Below are 18535 nucleotides of genomic sequence, written 5' to 3'. Positions count from 1 at the left end.
GTATTAACCCTTCATCAGATATGATTTGCAGATATTTTCTGCCGTTCCATAGGTTGTTTTTTCACTTTGTTGACTGTGTTCTTTGCACAGAAGTTTTTAAGTTTGATATGATTCCATTTGTCTATTTTTGTGTTTATTGCCTGTGCTTCTGGTATCATATCCAGGAATCTTTGCTAAGCCCAGTGTCATGAAGGTTTTGTCCTATGTTTTCTTCTAGTTTTAGAGTTTTGGGTCTTACATTTAGGTCAATAATCCATTTCGAGTTATTTTTTATATTGTATAAGTTAAGGGTTCAACTTCTTTCTTGGGCATGTGGATATCCACATCAGTTTCGGGAGTATTGCCATATGTGGTAGGCTGGAAAATGCCCCCTCTCCCAAAAGGTCCTAAAACCTGGAACCTGTGAATGCTGCTTTATATGGCAGGAAAAGGGGGCAGAGGGGTCTTTGATATAATTAAGTTGGGAATCTTGAGATTATCTTGAATAGCACCTGGGGAGATTATCTTGAATAGCACCTGGGCCCTGAATGCAGTCCTGTATATTATAAGTGGGAGGCAGAGGGAGATTTGATGACACACAGAGGAGAAGGTGATTTGAAGATGGAGCAGAGAGAGATTTGTAGATGCTGGCTTTGAAGATTGGAGTGCAATGGCCAAAAGCCAAGGAATGCTGCTAGCTACCACAAGCTGCAGAGCCAGGACTGGATTCTAGAGCCTCCAAAGGGAGTGGGGCCCTGCCGTGACACCTTGATTTCAGCTTGGCCTCCAGAACTGAGAGAGAATTTCTGTTGTTTTAATCCACCAAGTTCGTGGTAATTTGTTACAGCAGGTGCAAGAAACTAATACACTATCTTAACAATATTAAGTCTTTCAACCCATGAACATGGGATGTCTTTCTATTTACAGACATACCTCGGAGATATTGTGGGTTCGGTTCGAGACCACCGCAATAAAATGAGTATCACGATAAAGTGAGTCCACGTGAATTTTTTGGTCTCCCAGTACATATAAAAATTATGTTTATGCTACTACTGTAAACAAGTGTGCATTATGTCTAAAAAAAGACAGTGTACATACCTTAATTAAAAAATACGTTATTGTTAAAAGAGTGCTGACCATCATCTGAGTCTTCCTCAAGTTGTAATCTTTTTGCAGTAGTAACATCAGAGATCACTGATCACAGATCACCATAACAAATATATTAATGAAAAGTTTGAAATACTGTGAGAATTACCAAAACATGACAGAGACATGAGGTGAGCAGATGCTGTTTGAAAAATGGTGTCGATAGCCTTGCTCAGTGCACGGTTGCTACAAACCTTCAATTTGTAAAAACAAAAACCAAAAAATCCTGCAATATCTTCAAAGTGCAATAAAACGAGGTATGCCTGTATTTAGGTCTCTGATTTCTTTCAACAATGTTTTATAGTTTTAAGTTGATAAGTTTTACACTTTTTTTGTTAAATTTATTTCTAAATATTTTGTTCCTTTTGCTGCTGTCGTAAGTGGAATTTTCTTAATTTCATTTTCCAATCATTTGTTACTAATGTGTAGAAATGTAGCTGGTTTTTGTATATTGATATTGTATCCTGCAACGTTGCTGAGCTCATTAATTAGCTCTAAGAGTTTTTTGTGTGTGTGTTTTGTAGTATTTTCTATATACAAAATCATGCCATCTGCACATAAGAATTCGTTTTATTTCTTCATTTTCAATCAACATGCCTTTTATTTCATTGTCTTGCCTCAATGCCCTTGCTAGAATTTCCAGTAAAATGTTGAACAGAATTGGCAAGAGTGGACATTAGGCATTCTTGTGTTGTTTCTGATCTTAGGGAGAAAATTTTCAGTTTTTCTGTTAATTATGTTAGCTGTGGATTTTTGTAGGTGCCCTTTATCAGGTTGGGGACATTCTCTACCTTTCTCTTAATTTACAGGTAATGCCTATTCTTGACTACCATTTTTTTTGCTGCATTGTTCATTTGATAGCTAATTAATGAGTAAGTATGATAATGACCGCTAACAGTTTATCATGTGCCAGGCACTGTTTTAAGTGTTTAACAAATATTAACTTGGTTAATATACTTCTAATTCTATTCAATTTCAGTGTTCTTTGAGATATGTACATAAGTATTTGAACAGAGAGAACAACCTGCCTTTTGTAAAGATTGAGAGTCCCTTGGCAAACATATATGAAAAAAAGTTAATATCATTGTTATTCTGTAATTTAGCCCCTTCATCCAATTTATGCATCTAATCATAAAACTGGCCAGTCCACATAGAGCTTTGATCAACTGAGTAGGTTGAGAACACATTTTTTTTCCCCTTAGAATAAAAGCAAAACATATTTGTTTTAGAAAGTGCAGATAAGCAAACGTTCAAGTGTTTATGATTTTTCCTTGGCTACATTCCAAGAAATTGTTTTTAGGTCATAAGATTTATTGGGTGGGTATTGCCAAATTGCTCTCTGGAAATATTGCACTCCCAGTAGCCATATGAGAGTGCCTGTTTCTTCAACCTTCTTCAGTCATGGATGATGTGACCTTTTGAATAAACTCTATGGCATTTTGAGAGATGACAGATTCCACTTTGCTTGAAAAAGGTTTTGTACAATGAGACATAGTTAAAAGCAGCAGTAAAGTTATTGAATATTAATTAGTACCTTTTGTACTTTTTAAGGTCAAAAGAATGAGTTTGGATATCTTGGTTCATTTTAGGAAGATTAGTTAAAAGAAATGGGAGTTACTAGCTGATAATTTGATAACTTAAAAATTTTTTTTTAATTAATTTTATTTTATTTATTTTATTTTTGGCTGTGTTGGGTCCTTGTTGCTGCACGCAGGCTTTCTCTAGTTGTGGCGAGCGGGAGCTACTCTTCCTTGCAGTGCACATGCTTCTCATTGCAGTGGCTTCTCTTGTTGCGGTGCATGGGATCTAGGTGCGTGGGCTTCAGTAGTTGTGGCTCGTGAGCTTGAGTAGTTGTGGCACATGGGCTCTAGAGCTCAGGCTCAGTAGTTGTGGCGCACGGGCTTAGTTGCTCTGCGGCATGTGAGATCTTCCTGGACCAGGGATCGAACCCATGTCGCCTGCATTGGCAGGTGGATTCTTAACCACTGCGCCACCAGGGAAGCCCTGGGTTTTTTAAGATTCAAATATTTGATCCATCTGAAATTTATTTTGAATAATAAGTGAGCTAGGGATCTAATTTGACAGGTTTTCAAAATGGCCAGCCAGTTGTTTCAACATTATCTATTAAATCTCATTTTCTGTATGATATTTATATACTGACCCTCATTTCTAGTTCAGGTTCCTTTCTCTGTAGCAGTGTAGACATATGATTAGTAGACAATTTTGAAAGGTTTTTGAGGTCGATGGAGCAATAGAGGATTTAGATGTATTATACCTTTTTAAAAAAAATTTATTTTTGACGGTGTCAGGTCTTCGTTGCTGTGCACGGGCTTCCTCTAGTTGCGGCGAGCGGGGGCTACTCCTTGTTGCTGTGCACAGGCTTCACATTGCAGTGGCTTCTCTTGTTGCGGAGCATGAGCTCTAGGCGCGCGGGCTTCAGTAGTTGTGGCGCATGGGCTTAGTTGCTCAGTGACACATGGGATCTTCCTGGACCAGGGATCGAACCTGTGTCCCCTGCATTGGCAGGCGGATTCTTTTTTTTTTTTTTTTGCGGTACACGGGCCTCTCTCTGTTGCGGCCTCTCCCGTTGCGGAGCACAGGCTCCGGACGCGCAGGCTCAGCGGCCATGGCTCACGGGCCCAGCGGCTCCGCGGCATGTGGGATCTTCCCAGACCGGGGCACGAACCCATGTCCCCTGCATCGGCAGGCAGACTCTCAACCACTGCACCACCAGGGAAGCCCGGCAGGCGGATTCTTAACCACTGCACCCCTAGGGAAGTCCCTATAGATGGATTATACTTTTTTTTTTTTGTATCTCCCCTTTTGCTTCTAAGATAGATAAATGATTGGTTCTTTAAAGGACTACTCCTAAACCCAACCATCCTTAGACATAAAGATGGCTTTCACATGACTCTTTTAGATTACTTATATCTCTATGGAGAGCAAGGTGAAGCTGGGGTGAAGATCTTCTAAGGCATGGTCAATGAGAGTTTTTTAGAAAATTATCAGGATTTTAAAATGAGTTTGAACTTCTCTAGGCAGTAAAAACCTGCTAGTCAGTGCCTACACATTAGCTAATTCTGTACTTACCACAAGGAGACAAAGAAAATGCTAGTTAAAAGAAGTGAAACTAAAAGAAATGGAACCTGAAAAATGGTGATTCATCACTGCCTAGTAGGCCTTAGTCATCGTTAGGAATTTAGTCACTATAAGTAGGCCTTGATTTTTAAAATTTAATAAATTAATTAATTTTTAAATCTTTTATTGAAGCACAGTTGATTTACAATGTTGTGTTTCTGGTGTACAGCAAAGTGGTTCAGTTATATATATGTATATTCTTTTTCATATTCTTTTCTATTATGATTTATTACAGGATATTGAATATAGTTCCCTTTGGTATACAGTAGGACCTTGTTTATCTTTTTTTTTTTTTTCTTATTTTTAAAAAATTGTTGGCTGCACTGCACAGCTTGCAGAATCATAGTTCCCCAACCACTGATCGAACCTGGGCCTACACCAGTGAAAGCCCCGAGTCCTAACCACTGGACCTCCAGGGAATTCCCTATCTATTTTATATATAATTGTTTGTATCTGCTAATCCCAAACTCCTGATTTATCCCTCCCTAACCCCCTTTTCCCTTTGGTAACCAGAAGTTTGTTCTCTATGTCTGTGAGTCTGTTTCTGTTTTGTAAATAAGTTCATTTGTATCACATTTTAGATTCTACATATAAGCGATATATGATATCATCCCACACAGCTTGCGGGATCTCAGTTCCCTGACCAGGGATTGAACTGGGGGCCTGTCATTGAAAGCCTGGAATCCTAACCATTAGGCAACCAAGGGAACTCCTTGCAGCAAGTTTAATGAGGATGAGAATTTAGAAATTTGGAGGCCATAGTGACTCCAGAAAAGAAAGAGTTGCAGAAACATGTTGGGGATGAATTGCTAGTGAGACAGTGAAGATAGGAAGTACAAACCACTTTTCCAGGACATTTTATATTAAAAGGAAAAGACAGCATGAGTTGGGTCTTGAAAGATAAGAGGTTCATTGGAAAGGGCTGTTGTTTGTTTCCAAAGGACATTGTTTCCAAAATTTCAGTTATTTATAATTTTGCCATTGTCTCTGTACCATATTTATTATTATGTAATTTAAAGAAAATTTCACTAAAAAGAAGAATCTTCATCCTAAGCAGTAAATTCTATGAAGTGATAGTTTGTTTCAGTTACATATTTGTTTCCAAAACGTTAAGTAAATATGTAATACTTCACAGATAAATTTTGAGTACCACTTATGACATCAATATCATAATTTCAGAAAATTTTTAAAGACTACTTTGGTGCTGAATGTAATGTGGACAAAATAAATGGCTCAGTGTGTTGAATGATTTGAACAGTTTCTCAAAGGATCAAGGCAATATAGTTTAAAGGGGTAGTCTTGAAAAAGAGATGGGCTACCCCTTCCTCTGACAAAGGAACAGTGGAGAAGAGGATTAAAGATAGTGAAAATTGAGATAGAAGACATTTCAGGAGTTGGTCCCCAAAATGATCAACTGAAGTTTGCTTTGTAAGGCTGGGACTTGAAGGTGGAAAATGTTTGGAACTACGCTTGGGAGGAATATTATAGAAATTCATCAAGAGGCAGAGACAAAGATTTCATTTTTATTGCAGGCCTGGTTAACGCTAGACAGCAACAGTTTATAGTGGGCCCATTTTCTGTATTATATTTCTGCAGTGCATGGCAGTTTGAAATCAGAGAAAGCAGATAGCAGGCAATATCTGGGATTGGGTTGTGGCTAGGTGGGTCCAAGAAATTAGTGGCGTTGATGAGGGAAGGATAGAAATAATGACAGAGGGTTAGTGACTGTAGGCTGGGTAAGAAAACTGGGAAAGCAAAAGAATAATTTCCATCAGAAGGAACCCCGTTTCCCTGTGCCTCTCTTTAGAGCAATGAAATCTTTCCTAGAAATTGCCCAACAGACTTCTCATGTCTCACTGGCCAGAACTAGATTACAAGTTATGCTGTCTTCCTTTTACCTCTTTACTCTTTTCTACCCTACTTAGAGTCCAGAGCATCAGCCTCCCCGGGCACAATCAAATGGCTTCCATGCCCTCTGGTTTCTGGTAGGGTTCGGTCATGGTTGGGGTGGGTGGCATTGATAGGAGGTCCAAGGGCAGAGAGTAAGGTGTGTGTTTATAACATAGGTTCCCTCTGTGCTGAGTAACCATCTCTTCTATCTAATAGTTCTCTCCAGGGAGTTCTCTTTGGGTTTCCTAAACCATTTCCCTCCTTTGCCCTTTCAGGATAGTAACAGCTTTCCTGTTGCTTGTTACTAGCCCTAGAATGCTACACCATCCTTTGTTGCTTTTCTTAAATTTGCCCACACATTTATACAATAGTTCCTTTACACTCTTCTCAGTTAAACCTGAGTGGGCCATATCTGACTGGTGCTCGTGCCCATTCTTAAATCAGTCTCTGGCAAGGGGAATGAAACACATGCCCTTGTGGTGGAAGCAACCAGCATTGTTCACCACAGTCAGGTGAGATTATAAAAAATAACTGTGCATACCTGTCAGTTTTGTCAGCCAGACTCACGGTAAATTCAGCCATCTAGAACAGGAGTTGTCATACACAGCCACTTTCATTCATTTATGGCTGTATAGTGCTTTTGGACCATATGGCCCCCAAAGCCTGAAATACTTACTCTCTGGCCCATTACAGAAAAAAATTGCTGACCCCTGATTTAGAACTACACTGTTCAGTCTGGTCCGGTTGAGCACTTGAACTGTGACTAGTCTGAATTGAGATAACACCAAAGTTGTAAAATACATACCACATTTCAAAGACTCACTTTGCACCTGTTTTTAGTTTTTCATGTGGTTCCCAGGAAATTTTAAATTACATAATGTGGTTCACATTATGTTTCTGTTGGGCAGCACTGATCTAGAAAGTAACTGGTCACCTAGAAGGTAAGGAGTTAAAAGCTGCCCTTAGGCAAAAGCCTATATTAAGTACAGTATTGTAAAGCAAAGAGAGCTTGGCACTTAGAGGCATTTGACTCAGGGTCAAGTCCCAGAAAACCCAAGTCCTTACAAGTCTTCATGCTGTTTCCATTGCCTGAAATAACCTTTCTAATACCTTGTGCACTGTGATTTTTCTTTATCAGTTGAGTCAGCTCAAATATTGACTTGCTCTGCAAAAGCTCTCTCCACCCTGATGATCCCACAGCCCTTCTGTGTATTGTAATTATCTATGTTTGCATACTTCTATTTCGATCCTAAAGGAGGGGTTTGGAATACATGCCTAGTACCCCGTATGTATTGGGTTCTCAGAGGGTTTTTATTTAGTGAGTGAGTATATAATTGAATGAATAAGTGCATTACTAATTTAATAAGCTTGGTTATTTATCTTTTCCTTCTGGGTAACATTGGCAGTAAATTTGGCATAGTAGCTAAGTATAGGATTGTTACAGGAATCAGATTTGGTGAAGAGCCGTGAAGAAGCAACCCTAGTAGAAAGGCACAACTTTCTGGAGCTGTTTAGTGTGGGCTCCGTTGCTCTCATTTCAGTCCTACTAAAGGTGTCACTATAATAGCACAGTGCAATAAATGATCTTTTATTCGACATAAAGATTATGTACAGTCTCTCTTTTTTTTTTTAAGGTGGTAAAGCATGTAATAATTTTAGGAAGGTCTTTGTCAAAACTGGTTCAAATTAGATTTTTGATACTTCAAGGAGTAAATTTTTAAATACTCAATTCAATGTTGTAGACTTTACAAGGGTGAGGTAGTGTTCATGAAGATAAATGTCGCAAGCCTGACTTCTTAGAGATAAGAGGGTTAGGAAAAAACAAAATCTAGAGGAGCTTTCTTTAAGGATTTATCTTTGGGTCTACTAATAGGTATTATCAGTTAATGATCAGTTATCAGTTAGTGACATTAATAGATCTAGGCAGGTATTTCAGAAATTGCATGACCCTCAGGCCTGGCTTATCCCTATTTCATGGTCAATGTTTTAGAAATTTAGAAACCTTGAGTTGACTTATGTGGTTGGGTGTCTGTACATAGTTCTTTATTTTTTAATTTTAATTTTATATATTTTAAACATTTATTTATTTATTTATTTATGGCTGTGTTGGGTCTTTGTTGCTGTGTGCGGGCTTTCTCTAGTTGCGGCCAGTGGGGGCTACTCTTCGTTGCGGTGCACGGGCTTCTCATTGCAGTGGCTTCTCTTGTTGTGGAGCATGGGCTCTAGGTGCACGGGCTTCAGTATTTGTGGCACGTGGGCTCAGTAGTTGTGGCGCAGGGGCTTAGTTGCTCTGCGGCTTGTGGGATCTTCCCAGACCAGGGATAGAACCCACGTCCCCTGCATTGGCAGGTGGATTCTTAACCATTGTGCCACCAGGGAAGTCCCTGTATATAGTTCTTTAAATCACTGGATGTTAGCTTTTAGAGTATTATTCTTTTGATTTTTATGACATTTAAGTTTGGGTGAGTAGCAAGAAAGTAATTTTGAATATTGTGTGAGGTTAGTTTTAAGGTGAAAGAAAATGAATTGAATTGGATTTTTAATATATTTTTCTTTGACTTTATATAACTTTACTGTCACTTGGAGCAGGGCCTTTAGAGATTCTAGTCTAAGTGAGAAAAAACTCTTTCCCTGCTTTCCAGACCCTGACTCCTCAAAGCCAGTTTGAATGGTGGTTAGGTTATTTATGGATAGACAGATTACTTTTGGGAATGATGCACAGGTAGTGAGAATTAATCTTTGGCGTCTTCTTCCCCATCCCCCTATGGTAATTAGTTGAAGGAAAGAAGTTTCTGTATTCATTTATTTATGAAGTAAATAACTTATTTATGAATCCATGGTCTGATCATAGATGGTAGAGAACTAAATAAAAGTATTTTTACAGTTCATGGAAAAATCAAATGGATATTTGTTTTACCTTCATATTTCTTACCTAATAAGTTACCAATTTGGGAATATTTTCAAAATTTATCCTCTCCTGTCCATTCTCAGTGCTATTGTTTTGGCTTATGGCGACATCATTTCTTGTCAGGATTTATTGCATTTCTCTTATGTGGTCCTTTCTTCCTCTCCTGCCAGAGAGTGGGGTTTTCCAATATCAGATCAGTTACTATTCTGTTTAAAATTCTTAGTTTCCTCAAAGCCCTTGTTGTGATACGCACAGGCTCTCTGCGATATGACCTCTAGCCTCCTTCCCAGTCATAAACTTCACTATTATCAACAGTTGAAGATATTATTTCACTGTTTGCCGGCTTCTGTTGTTGGTGTTGATGAGTCAGACACTCAGCATAATGGCAATTCTCTTGAAGGTGATATTTTCTTCCTGGGTGCTTTTAAGAGTCCTTTTGTGTTTTGTTTTTAAATAAACCTCTGTGTTACACAGTTTCACTATGATGATTCTTTACCCTGCTTGGGATTCTTTGATCTTCCTTTGACGATTGGCTCTTTTTTAACACTTCCAGGAAGTTCTCGGCCATTATTACTTCAAATTTTTCGTCTCCTTATAGAGCTTTCATTAGGTGCATTTTGGACCTTCTCCATGCCTTTTTTCCAAGTGGAATATTGTGAAACGATATAAAGAATCAAAATGTCCAATAGAGGATTAAATAAATTCTATTTCAGCCATAAAAATAGAATAGTAGACCAATAAAAATGATGTGGAAGAACATATAATGATATGCAAAGATACTAACAATATGTTAAATGAAAACAGGTTACCAAACAGTATTCATAATGACTCTGTTTTTATAGTATGTATATTTATAATATTATATTTAATATTATTATTTAATTTTTGCCAAAGTAAAAGGACAAATAATATTTACCAAAATGTTAAAATTAGTTGCTTGAATATCATAGGATAATGAGCGATCTTATTAGATCTTTTTTGGAGGCTTGGATTTTTAATTTTCTATAAATGGGAGGGGGGTTTTCATTTCTCTTGTGTATTTACCTAGGGGTGGAATTTCTGGGTTAAATGGTACCTCTGTGTTTACCTTTTGAGGAACTTCCAGACTTTTTCAAAAGCATTGTGTCATTTTACATTCTCACCAGCAATGTAGGAGGGTTTTAATTTCTCCATGTTCTGGTCAAAGCTTTTTTCTCCTCACTTAAAAAACTGTTTTGAGACTTCCCTGGTGGCGCAGTGGTTAAGAATCCTCCTGCCAATGCAGGGGATGTGGGTTCGATCCCTGGTCCAGGAAGATCCCACAACTTCTCAGTTGCTTCCAGGTCTCTGGAGCAACTGAGCCCGTGGGCCACAACTACTGAGACTGTGCTCTAGAGCCTATGAGCCACAACTACTGAGCCCATGTGCTGCAACTACTGAAGCCTGCGCACTCTAGGGCCCGCGTGCCGCAACTACTGAAGCCCGTGCGCCTACAGCCTGTGCTCCGCAGCAAGAGGAGCCACCGCAATGAGAAGCCCGTGCACCACAACGAAGGGTACCTCCTACTCACCACAACTGGAGAAAGCCCACACACAGCAACGAAGACCCAACACAAACAAAAAAATTTTAAAAATAGTAAATAATAAACTCTGTTTTATTTGTACCAAGCTTATAAACATCATTGTTACAAGTGTTTATTAACACTCTCTAATTGTATTACAGAAAAGCTATCACATCCAATCCCTGAAATAATGCTCTTCTCAAAATTTCCTGCTTGTACAACTCTTTTTCTAGCTTTATTGAGATAATTGACACATAACATTGTATTAGCTTAAGGTGTACAATGGCCAACACTTATGTGTTTTGATTATAACCATCCTAGTGGGTATGAAATGATATTTCTTTGTAGTTTTGATTTGCATTTCCCTGATGGCCAGTGATATTGAGCATCTTTTCAGATGGTATTGACCATTTGTGTATCTTTTTTGGAGACATGTCTTTTCAGATGCTTAAGTTGGACTATTCGTCTTTACCATTGAGTTGTAGGAGTTCTTTACATATTCTGGATGCAGGTCCCGGATCAGATTTGCAAGTGTTTTTCCCCGTTTTGCGTCTTTTTACTTCTTTGGAGCAGAAACTTTTTTTTTTTTAATTTTTGACCAAGTCCGATTTATTTAGTTTTTCTATTGTTGCTTGTACATTTTACTACTCATAGTTGCAGGATCCATTCACAGAAACTAATTTCCTCTACTGTCAGAATTTCCTATACTGTCAGCATCCTATGATTAATATAGTTGTAAGTACTGTGTGTACATATAGTAGTTTTGTTTTTTTTAACTTAGCATTTTTATGTATAAATTTCCTTCTATTTATATTGCCCATGCTTCATTTTTAAGAGTTGTATCATGTTTTGTGGTTGTACCATAGTTTACATAGTCGTCATTTTTTGCTTGTTTTTCAACTTCACGATTTAAATAATGCTGATAGGTAACTATCTCCATCAACTTAAAAGTTATATTTTTTTCTTTCCTTAGGTCGGATTGATTTAAAACAGCTGATAGCAAAGAAGATACAGTTGACAGCAGAGGCAGAGGTAAGTAACTCCCTCTTCCAGAAACAAAAATGTAGAGTTTTAGGGTACAGAGTTTTATTCAGTACAATTTTTAATGCTAAACTGTGTAAAGAGTTATTTACCTTTCTTAGCAGTCGACATGAAACAGGAAAATAAGGTCTGCCATCTCGTCTTCCTACGTAAGAACCAGATTGTTTTTTGTTTTTTTCTGTACTATCATCTGTCACTCTCATTTTCTGGCTTTTACCAGTGAAACTCAATTTTAGCAAACATGATACAGTTGAATGCTTGTGTAAGTGCTTGTGTAGGTGCTTTATGAAAGTATCTATCATGTTTCATAGTAAATAATAGGCCTTCAATAAACATTGAATCTGAATTTAGAAGTAGATTCCCTGTTATGGATGTAGAAGAAATAGAAATATCAACTCACAAACAACATCAAGACATTTCAGGGAATTCCTGGCGGTCCAGCAGTTAGGACTTGACGTTTTCACTGTGGTGGCCCGAGTCCAGTCCCTGGTTGGGAAACTAAGATCCTGGAAGCTGTGCGGCACAGCCAAAAAATAACTAAATAACAGACATTTCAAGCAGAGCAAACAGTTCTACAAGTTAGAATTCAGCAGTGACCTCAGGAAATTCTGGAAGACAAAGAACACTTAAAAAAAAAAACAGCAAAAAAAACTGGGACTTCCCTGGTGGCACAGTGGTTAGGAGTCCTCCTGCCAATGCAGGGGACACGAGTTTGCGCCCTCATCTGGAAGGTCCCACATGCCATGGAGCAACTAAGCCCGTGCGCCTCAGCTACTGAGCCTGCACGCCTAGAGCCTGTGCTCTGCAGTGGGAGAGGCCACCACAGTGAGAGGCCCGCACACTGCAGTGAGGAGTGACCCCCACTTGCCGCAACTAGAGAGAGCCCGCACGCAGTGACGAGGACCCAATGCAGCCAAAAATAAATTTAAAAAATAAATAATTTTATATAAAAACAATCTAATACTCTGTGTGCCAAAGGTAAGTTGACTTCAAATCCAAGGCAGCCTCTCGTTTTCCCAATAAGATCACTTCCAAAATTTCTAAGGTTTTTGAGAGTCCTTTGAAATACAACATGTCTGTTATTCTTTTTAAAAGTTTATTTCAGTGAATGGTTTCCTCCAAGCATGTGAATAACTTGTACTAACATAGGCTTAGTGGAAATGCTTGGGTTTTGGAGTCAGACGGACCCACCTCTATAACCTACCTTGTGAACTGAGGCAATTTGCTTATCAGTTTATTCATTCCCTGACACTGTTTTGAACACCTTCTACATGTCAGGCTCTGTTATTAGCCCTGGGATACATAACTAATCAAAATAAAAGACCCTTTCTTCAGGAAGCTCACATTCTAACACAGGAGATTAGTCAATAAATAATAAATCTGAAAAGCAAATGACTTATATGGTACAAAAATACATAAGTGCTCAGCAAAAGAAAAAAAATTATTGGCCAACTTGAATATATAAACATCCAATGATGTGGATGAAATAGCCCTGTTTTTATTAATTTAGTTACATATGCATGCATGCATATATATGCATTTATATAGAATACTGTAAATTTAGATATTTTTATCCTGTTTCATAAAACAGTATATGCAAGATTGTTTGCATTCACTTTGATATTAGTGTCTTTGTAATTGTGAGAGCTAGTTTTTCAGTTATTTCCAGTTCTGGGGTATTTTCACTGTCATCTCATTTGTTGGAGATCCAGCACTTTTTGAGTCCAGGGATGGTGCTCTCACTAGACATTTTACTACAAGTACCTATTTGCTTAACATTGTGATATCTCCCTGCTCCCCCCCCCCCCAGTTCCAGAGGTATATATGTGTTTTCTACAATATAAACACTTTACATTGCTTTATAAAGTGGTATTCAAAAGGTATATTGACTATACTTGAAACTGAGAGTCTAGACTTCTAGTTAATAGTGTGTTACATTTTATTTTTCCTGATTCCATTAGGTTACCTGTGTAAGCCTTTAAAACTACAGTGATCAAGGCCATTTCTGGTTAATGTCTTTTCCAGTTAAAAATTTGTTATCCCATTATAAGAGATTGAAGACTTGATGATTTGGTCACTTGCACTTCTCTGAGGGCTAATTTATAATTTTGGCTAACAAAAGAAAACTCTTTAGTTTGTAGGCATATGTGCTATTTTTAAGGGCCCATTCTTGCAAATTTAGTCATTACAATGAAGAAATTTTGTTTTTATGGCTTACCAGAGTATTCCTGACCTTTATTCCTTTAGACGGGTTGGACACCTTCCATTCCTTTTCAGATTCCCCTTCTGTTCCTCTTCTGCTCCTTGTCCCCTTCCCAGAAAGAACACAAAGCCCTTATTGTGCTCTGCTTGTGAGGGAACGTTTTCACATTCGTGAAAGCGCAGTCCATCCCTGCTGTCATTGCTATTTATTTTAAAAATCTGAGGTGGGAGGGGAATTTAAAAAAAATACAGCATCAGTAACCCAAAGAGGAAAGGGAATGTAGAGTGAGAAGAAAAAGAGAAGGGGAGAGGGGGAATGGAGGGAATGTTTCAAGGATTTAAGTTGAAACTTTGTTTTTAAAGAGAATATTCTACTTCTCTACTTTATATATGAATCAGTGAATAATATTCTTTAGTTTGGTCAGTTGGAAAGATTTGAAGGAGAGAGAAAGAAATGGATGAAGAAAGGGAATAGAAGTGGAGGGAAAGGTAGAGGTTGGCTTAGCTAGTATTATTTATTACTCTGTGTTGTGCAAGACTTGTTCCCGGTCATTGAGGGAGGGCATGGCTTGAACAGAGGTATGGAGGAAAGAAACTTAAACTGTGTCTTGGAAATTACACTTGATTAGCATCTGTGCCCCTGGTGGAGCATGACAGAAAGAAAAATAAAATTTGGGCTAGATTGTAAGCCTTTTTTTTTCCTATCTTCATGCCCTTGTTCATGAAGCTCTTCCTACTTGAAATTTCCTTTAACTTCCTACCTTCACCAATCAAAATACTGTATATCCTTCAAATTCTCACTCAAATGCTGCTGCTTCTAAAGTTTTCTAGGGCTTCCCTGGTGGCGCAGTGGTTGAGAATCTGCCTGCCAATGCAGGGGACACGGGTTCGAGCCCTGGTCTGGGAAGATCCCACATGCCGCGGAGCGGCTGGGCCCGTGGGCCACAACTACTGAGCCTGCGCATCTGGAGCCTGTGCTCCGCAACAAGAGAGGCCATGATAGTGAGAGGCCCGCGCACCGCGATGAAGAGTGGCCCCCGCTCGCCGCAACTAGAGAAAGCCCTTGCACAGAAACAAAGACCCAACACGCTATAAATTAATTAATTAATTAATTAATTAAATTAAAAAAAAATTAAAGTTTTCTAAATACCCCAGCTTGAAATGATGTCCTCCCTTTTATACTTCTAAGGTCTTAGCATATACTCTATTTGTTATACACTGCTTGTTCTGAGTGAATCACCAAAATTCCTTTGGGGAACTTATGGACGATTTGACTTAGGAGTGTTTTAATTGGCAATTTGGTATCTGAAGAGATTGAACATCTTGCCATTATCAATTGCAGCGTTTTTGAGGGAGATACATTAGGAATGCTATACTGATATCAAAGTTGAAGATACTCTATAGAGTTTGGAAACACTGAGACCAGATTGGAAGCTACTGTAATATTTTAGTATTCTAGACTGAGTAAATAGGGACAAGGAGGAGAAGGGAACTGCATTTAGAAGTCCTGTTATGGGCTAGGCCTTATATTAGGTAGGTGCTTTATGTATGTAATCTTATTTACTTAAATTATCCCATTCATAACAGTGATGTCTAACTGGTTATGTTCTTTTGTTGTTTTGCTTTGTTAGTAACATTTACTAATATGCAATGACCGTTGAGGTGGCAGGTATGTGAATATTGTTCAGAGCCATGAAATTTACTTGTTCTTTTCCCTTGTGGGTTTTTAGAAATAATTTTAGAGACAAATGAAAATGAACAATCTTTCTAGTCATTTGTAATTTGGTGTCATGTTCCAACCCGGCTGGCCACTCTTACCCTAATGTTTAAAGTAAGAACACTGGACTAGTTATCTCCGGGGTCCCCTTCAGCTCTAACAATCTGTGTCATCATTGTGTAGCTAACTTAAACTTTTGCTCCTAATTCTCTACTTCCTGTTGTAAAGCGAATAGCCTATAGCTCTTATTGGGCAACTCTTTCGGCTCCATGGCACTAGAGTTGTTAGATAAAATACAGTATGCCTAGTTAAATTTGAATATCAGGCAAACCACAGATAGTTTGTTGGTCATCATGCAATATTCGGGACATACCTAGACTAAAAAAGTTAGTTGTTTATCAAATTCAAATTTAACCAGCTGTCCTAAATATATATATTGGGGGGGTGTCTCCTGTATTTTTATTTGCTAAATATGGCAACTTACAAAGAATTCAGTGAAAATTTATATGTACAGATAGAGGAGCTCCTATTAAGGAAAGGTGTGAAGAAGGTTGTCAAGTACTGAGCAAGCTCTTTAGTCCTAAGGGAAGAGAAATGAGAGAGGTGATGACATTAGTGGGTTGAACTGATTGAATTTTTTAAGGTCACTTCTAGGTCTAAATGCTGTCATAAAAAAAACTTTGAAGTACTTAATTAAAAAAAAATATGGTGCTAGTGGGGTCATAGAGCACTGTGTAACTCTGAATCATGACCTTTTGAAATCCTTAGAATTGTGTTGTAACAAGCCTTTAAAGATCTTGGAACAGTCCAAGGGAGATTCAAATGATTAGGTTCCAACCAGCTACATCAGAGCTACATTCTCTACATTAGTAGAGAAATTAGCTTTGTTTAACATTGTTTTATACTTTTTCTGTTGGTTGCAGATAACAGAAACCTACTTTGCCTTATTTAAACATAAAAGGAAGTGTATTTGAAAGATTAATGTATCTCATAGAATCCTAGGAGAAGTCGAACACACTCAGGCTTTGGAAAGGATATTTATTTTAATGGCAAGAGTTCAGCTATTTCTGAATTTTTCAGTTAATAAGGTTTCCAGTCACGCTTTCTAAGCTCAGAGTTTCAGGTCTATGAGAGAGAGAATTGAATTTTGTTCAGAAGGGCAGGGCCATATAGTACAGCCCCAACCTGGACATGGGGTGCCTGTCCTCACCTTTGAGGACAGTTTCCAGAGGAAAGTGAGTATGTTAAGAAGAGAAAAGAGGATATCTTTACTATCGATGTTTGTAGAACTTTTATTAATGTACACAATTTTATAGAGGAAATGTTAGGTCTAGTGTGAAAATTGAAGGGATGAAAAATTACTTTCTGTTCTTCTTAAAAATATTTATATTTCGCTTGCTTCTTATATAGCATTTCTAGTGTTGTTTTTCATATTAGTATCTAGTGCAGCTGCCTGACCATTAAATGAGCAATCTGTAATGAGTACGACTCAAATGGCATGTCTGCAAACGAGGCCTCCTCTTCATGGCTTATCACTTGTTCAAGTAAAGTAAGAAGATTTTGGATAGTGCCAACTTATTTGATTTGTTGGCAGACTGCTGGAAAGACAAGTCGAAGGGTTTTCTGCCCAGAAATTCTTTGATCATTTGTATAAGTTGAGATTAGCTTGTGCCGTAATAGCAACACAAGATGAACACAAGTAATTGTGGCTTAAACAAGATAGAAGTGCATTTTCCTCTTGTATAAATAATCCAGAGGTGAGAGGTCCACAGCTGGTATGGTGACTCTGGTCCTCAGCGACTCCTCCTTCTACCTCCCTGCCTCACCATTTGTAGGCTGTGATTTGTCTTCTCATTGTCCAAGTGGCTTCAGCCATTTCATCTGAGTTTCAAAGAGCAGAATTGATATAGGGGAAGAAAGGGGGCAAGGAACAGGTACCAGCTGTCTTTTTTTTTTTTTTGCGGTATGCGGGCCTCTCACTGTTATGGCCTCTCCCGTTGCGGAGCACAGGCTCCGGACACGCAGGCTCAGCGGCCATGGCTCATGGGCCCAGCCGCTCCGCGGCATGTGGGATCTTCCCGGACTGGGGCACGAACCCATGTCCCCTGCATCGGCAGGTGGACTCTCAACCACTGCGCCACCAGGGAAGCCCCCCAGCTGCCTTTTAAGGAAGTTTTTCTGGAGGTTTTGTCAAACCGATTCTGCTTGTACCTCATTGGCAAGAACTTAGTCACCTGGCCACACCTAGGTGCAAAGGGAGACTGGGAAATTTATTGATTCTGGGCATTTAGGTGCCCAGGTAAAAATTAGGGGTTCTAGTACTAAGGAAGGGGGTGAGAAACGATAGGTTGACAATTAACAGTCACTATAATAACTATCCATTGTAGTTTACTACCCCTGATCTTCTGGTCAAATCTTACCTTCTTTTGGCTGTGTAAGTGTGACTGCATTCTTCTATTTCCCTTTCTGCCTTTTCTCATTGTACTTAAATACATAAATAAATGTATTAGTCTCTAGTCTGCTTTGATGAACCTTGGGAAAGTCAGTTCATTGTTCTTTATGATTTCATCACTTATTTACAAAATGAAGAAATGTACCTGCCGCATTGCCCCTTAGGAACGTTCAGTAATTTAGTTGCATGAACAACACTTACTTGGTTCCTTTGTCGGTCAGGCACTACATTAGGTGCTGAGATTTTGAAGACGTCGTTTCTGTTCTCGTGCTAGCCGAGAATACTATGTATAAAATGGATAAGCAAGAGGAACAGCAATTGAGTTAGATACCTTTAAAAGGTTCATTGAAAGCTATAAGGTGATGTCACTGTAAGTTGGTATTCTTGGTAAGAAATTACATGATTTTAGAGCTCTGTTGAAGATCTTACAGGTGATGGTTACTCTCTGTTTTGTAATGTCTCTGGAAACAAGAAAACACTGTGCTGTGTAGTGTAATTCACTTGGCAGCTTTTTTTTCCATA

The 18535-nt window shown here is 38.5% G+C and overlaps 1 protein-coding gene across 5 annotated transcripts in view; it reads left to right on the top strand.

Moving 5' to 3' along the window:
* Positions 1–18535, top strand: part of SOAT1 (sterol O-acyltransferase 1) — a 58777-nt gene that overhangs the window by 14885 nt on the left and 25357 nt on the right. For all 5 annotated transcript variants that reach the window (XM_030875342.3, XM_060295812.2, XM_060295787.2 and 2 more), the window contains one exon: positions 11575–11633. In XM_030875342.3, coding sequence (XP_030731202.1) covers positions 11575–11633 — 59 coding nt within the window. The remainder of the gene's footprint in view (positions 1–11574; positions 11634–18535) is intronic.

Source organism: Globicephala melas, chromosome 1, assembly GCF_963455315.2.
Source record: "Globicephala melas chromosome 1, mGloMel1.2, whole genome shotgun sequence".
NCBI lineage: Eukaryota > Metazoa > Chordata > Mammalia > Artiodactyla > Delphinidae > Globicephala > Globicephala melas.
This window is presented reverse-complemented; position numbering and strand designations above follow the sequence as displayed.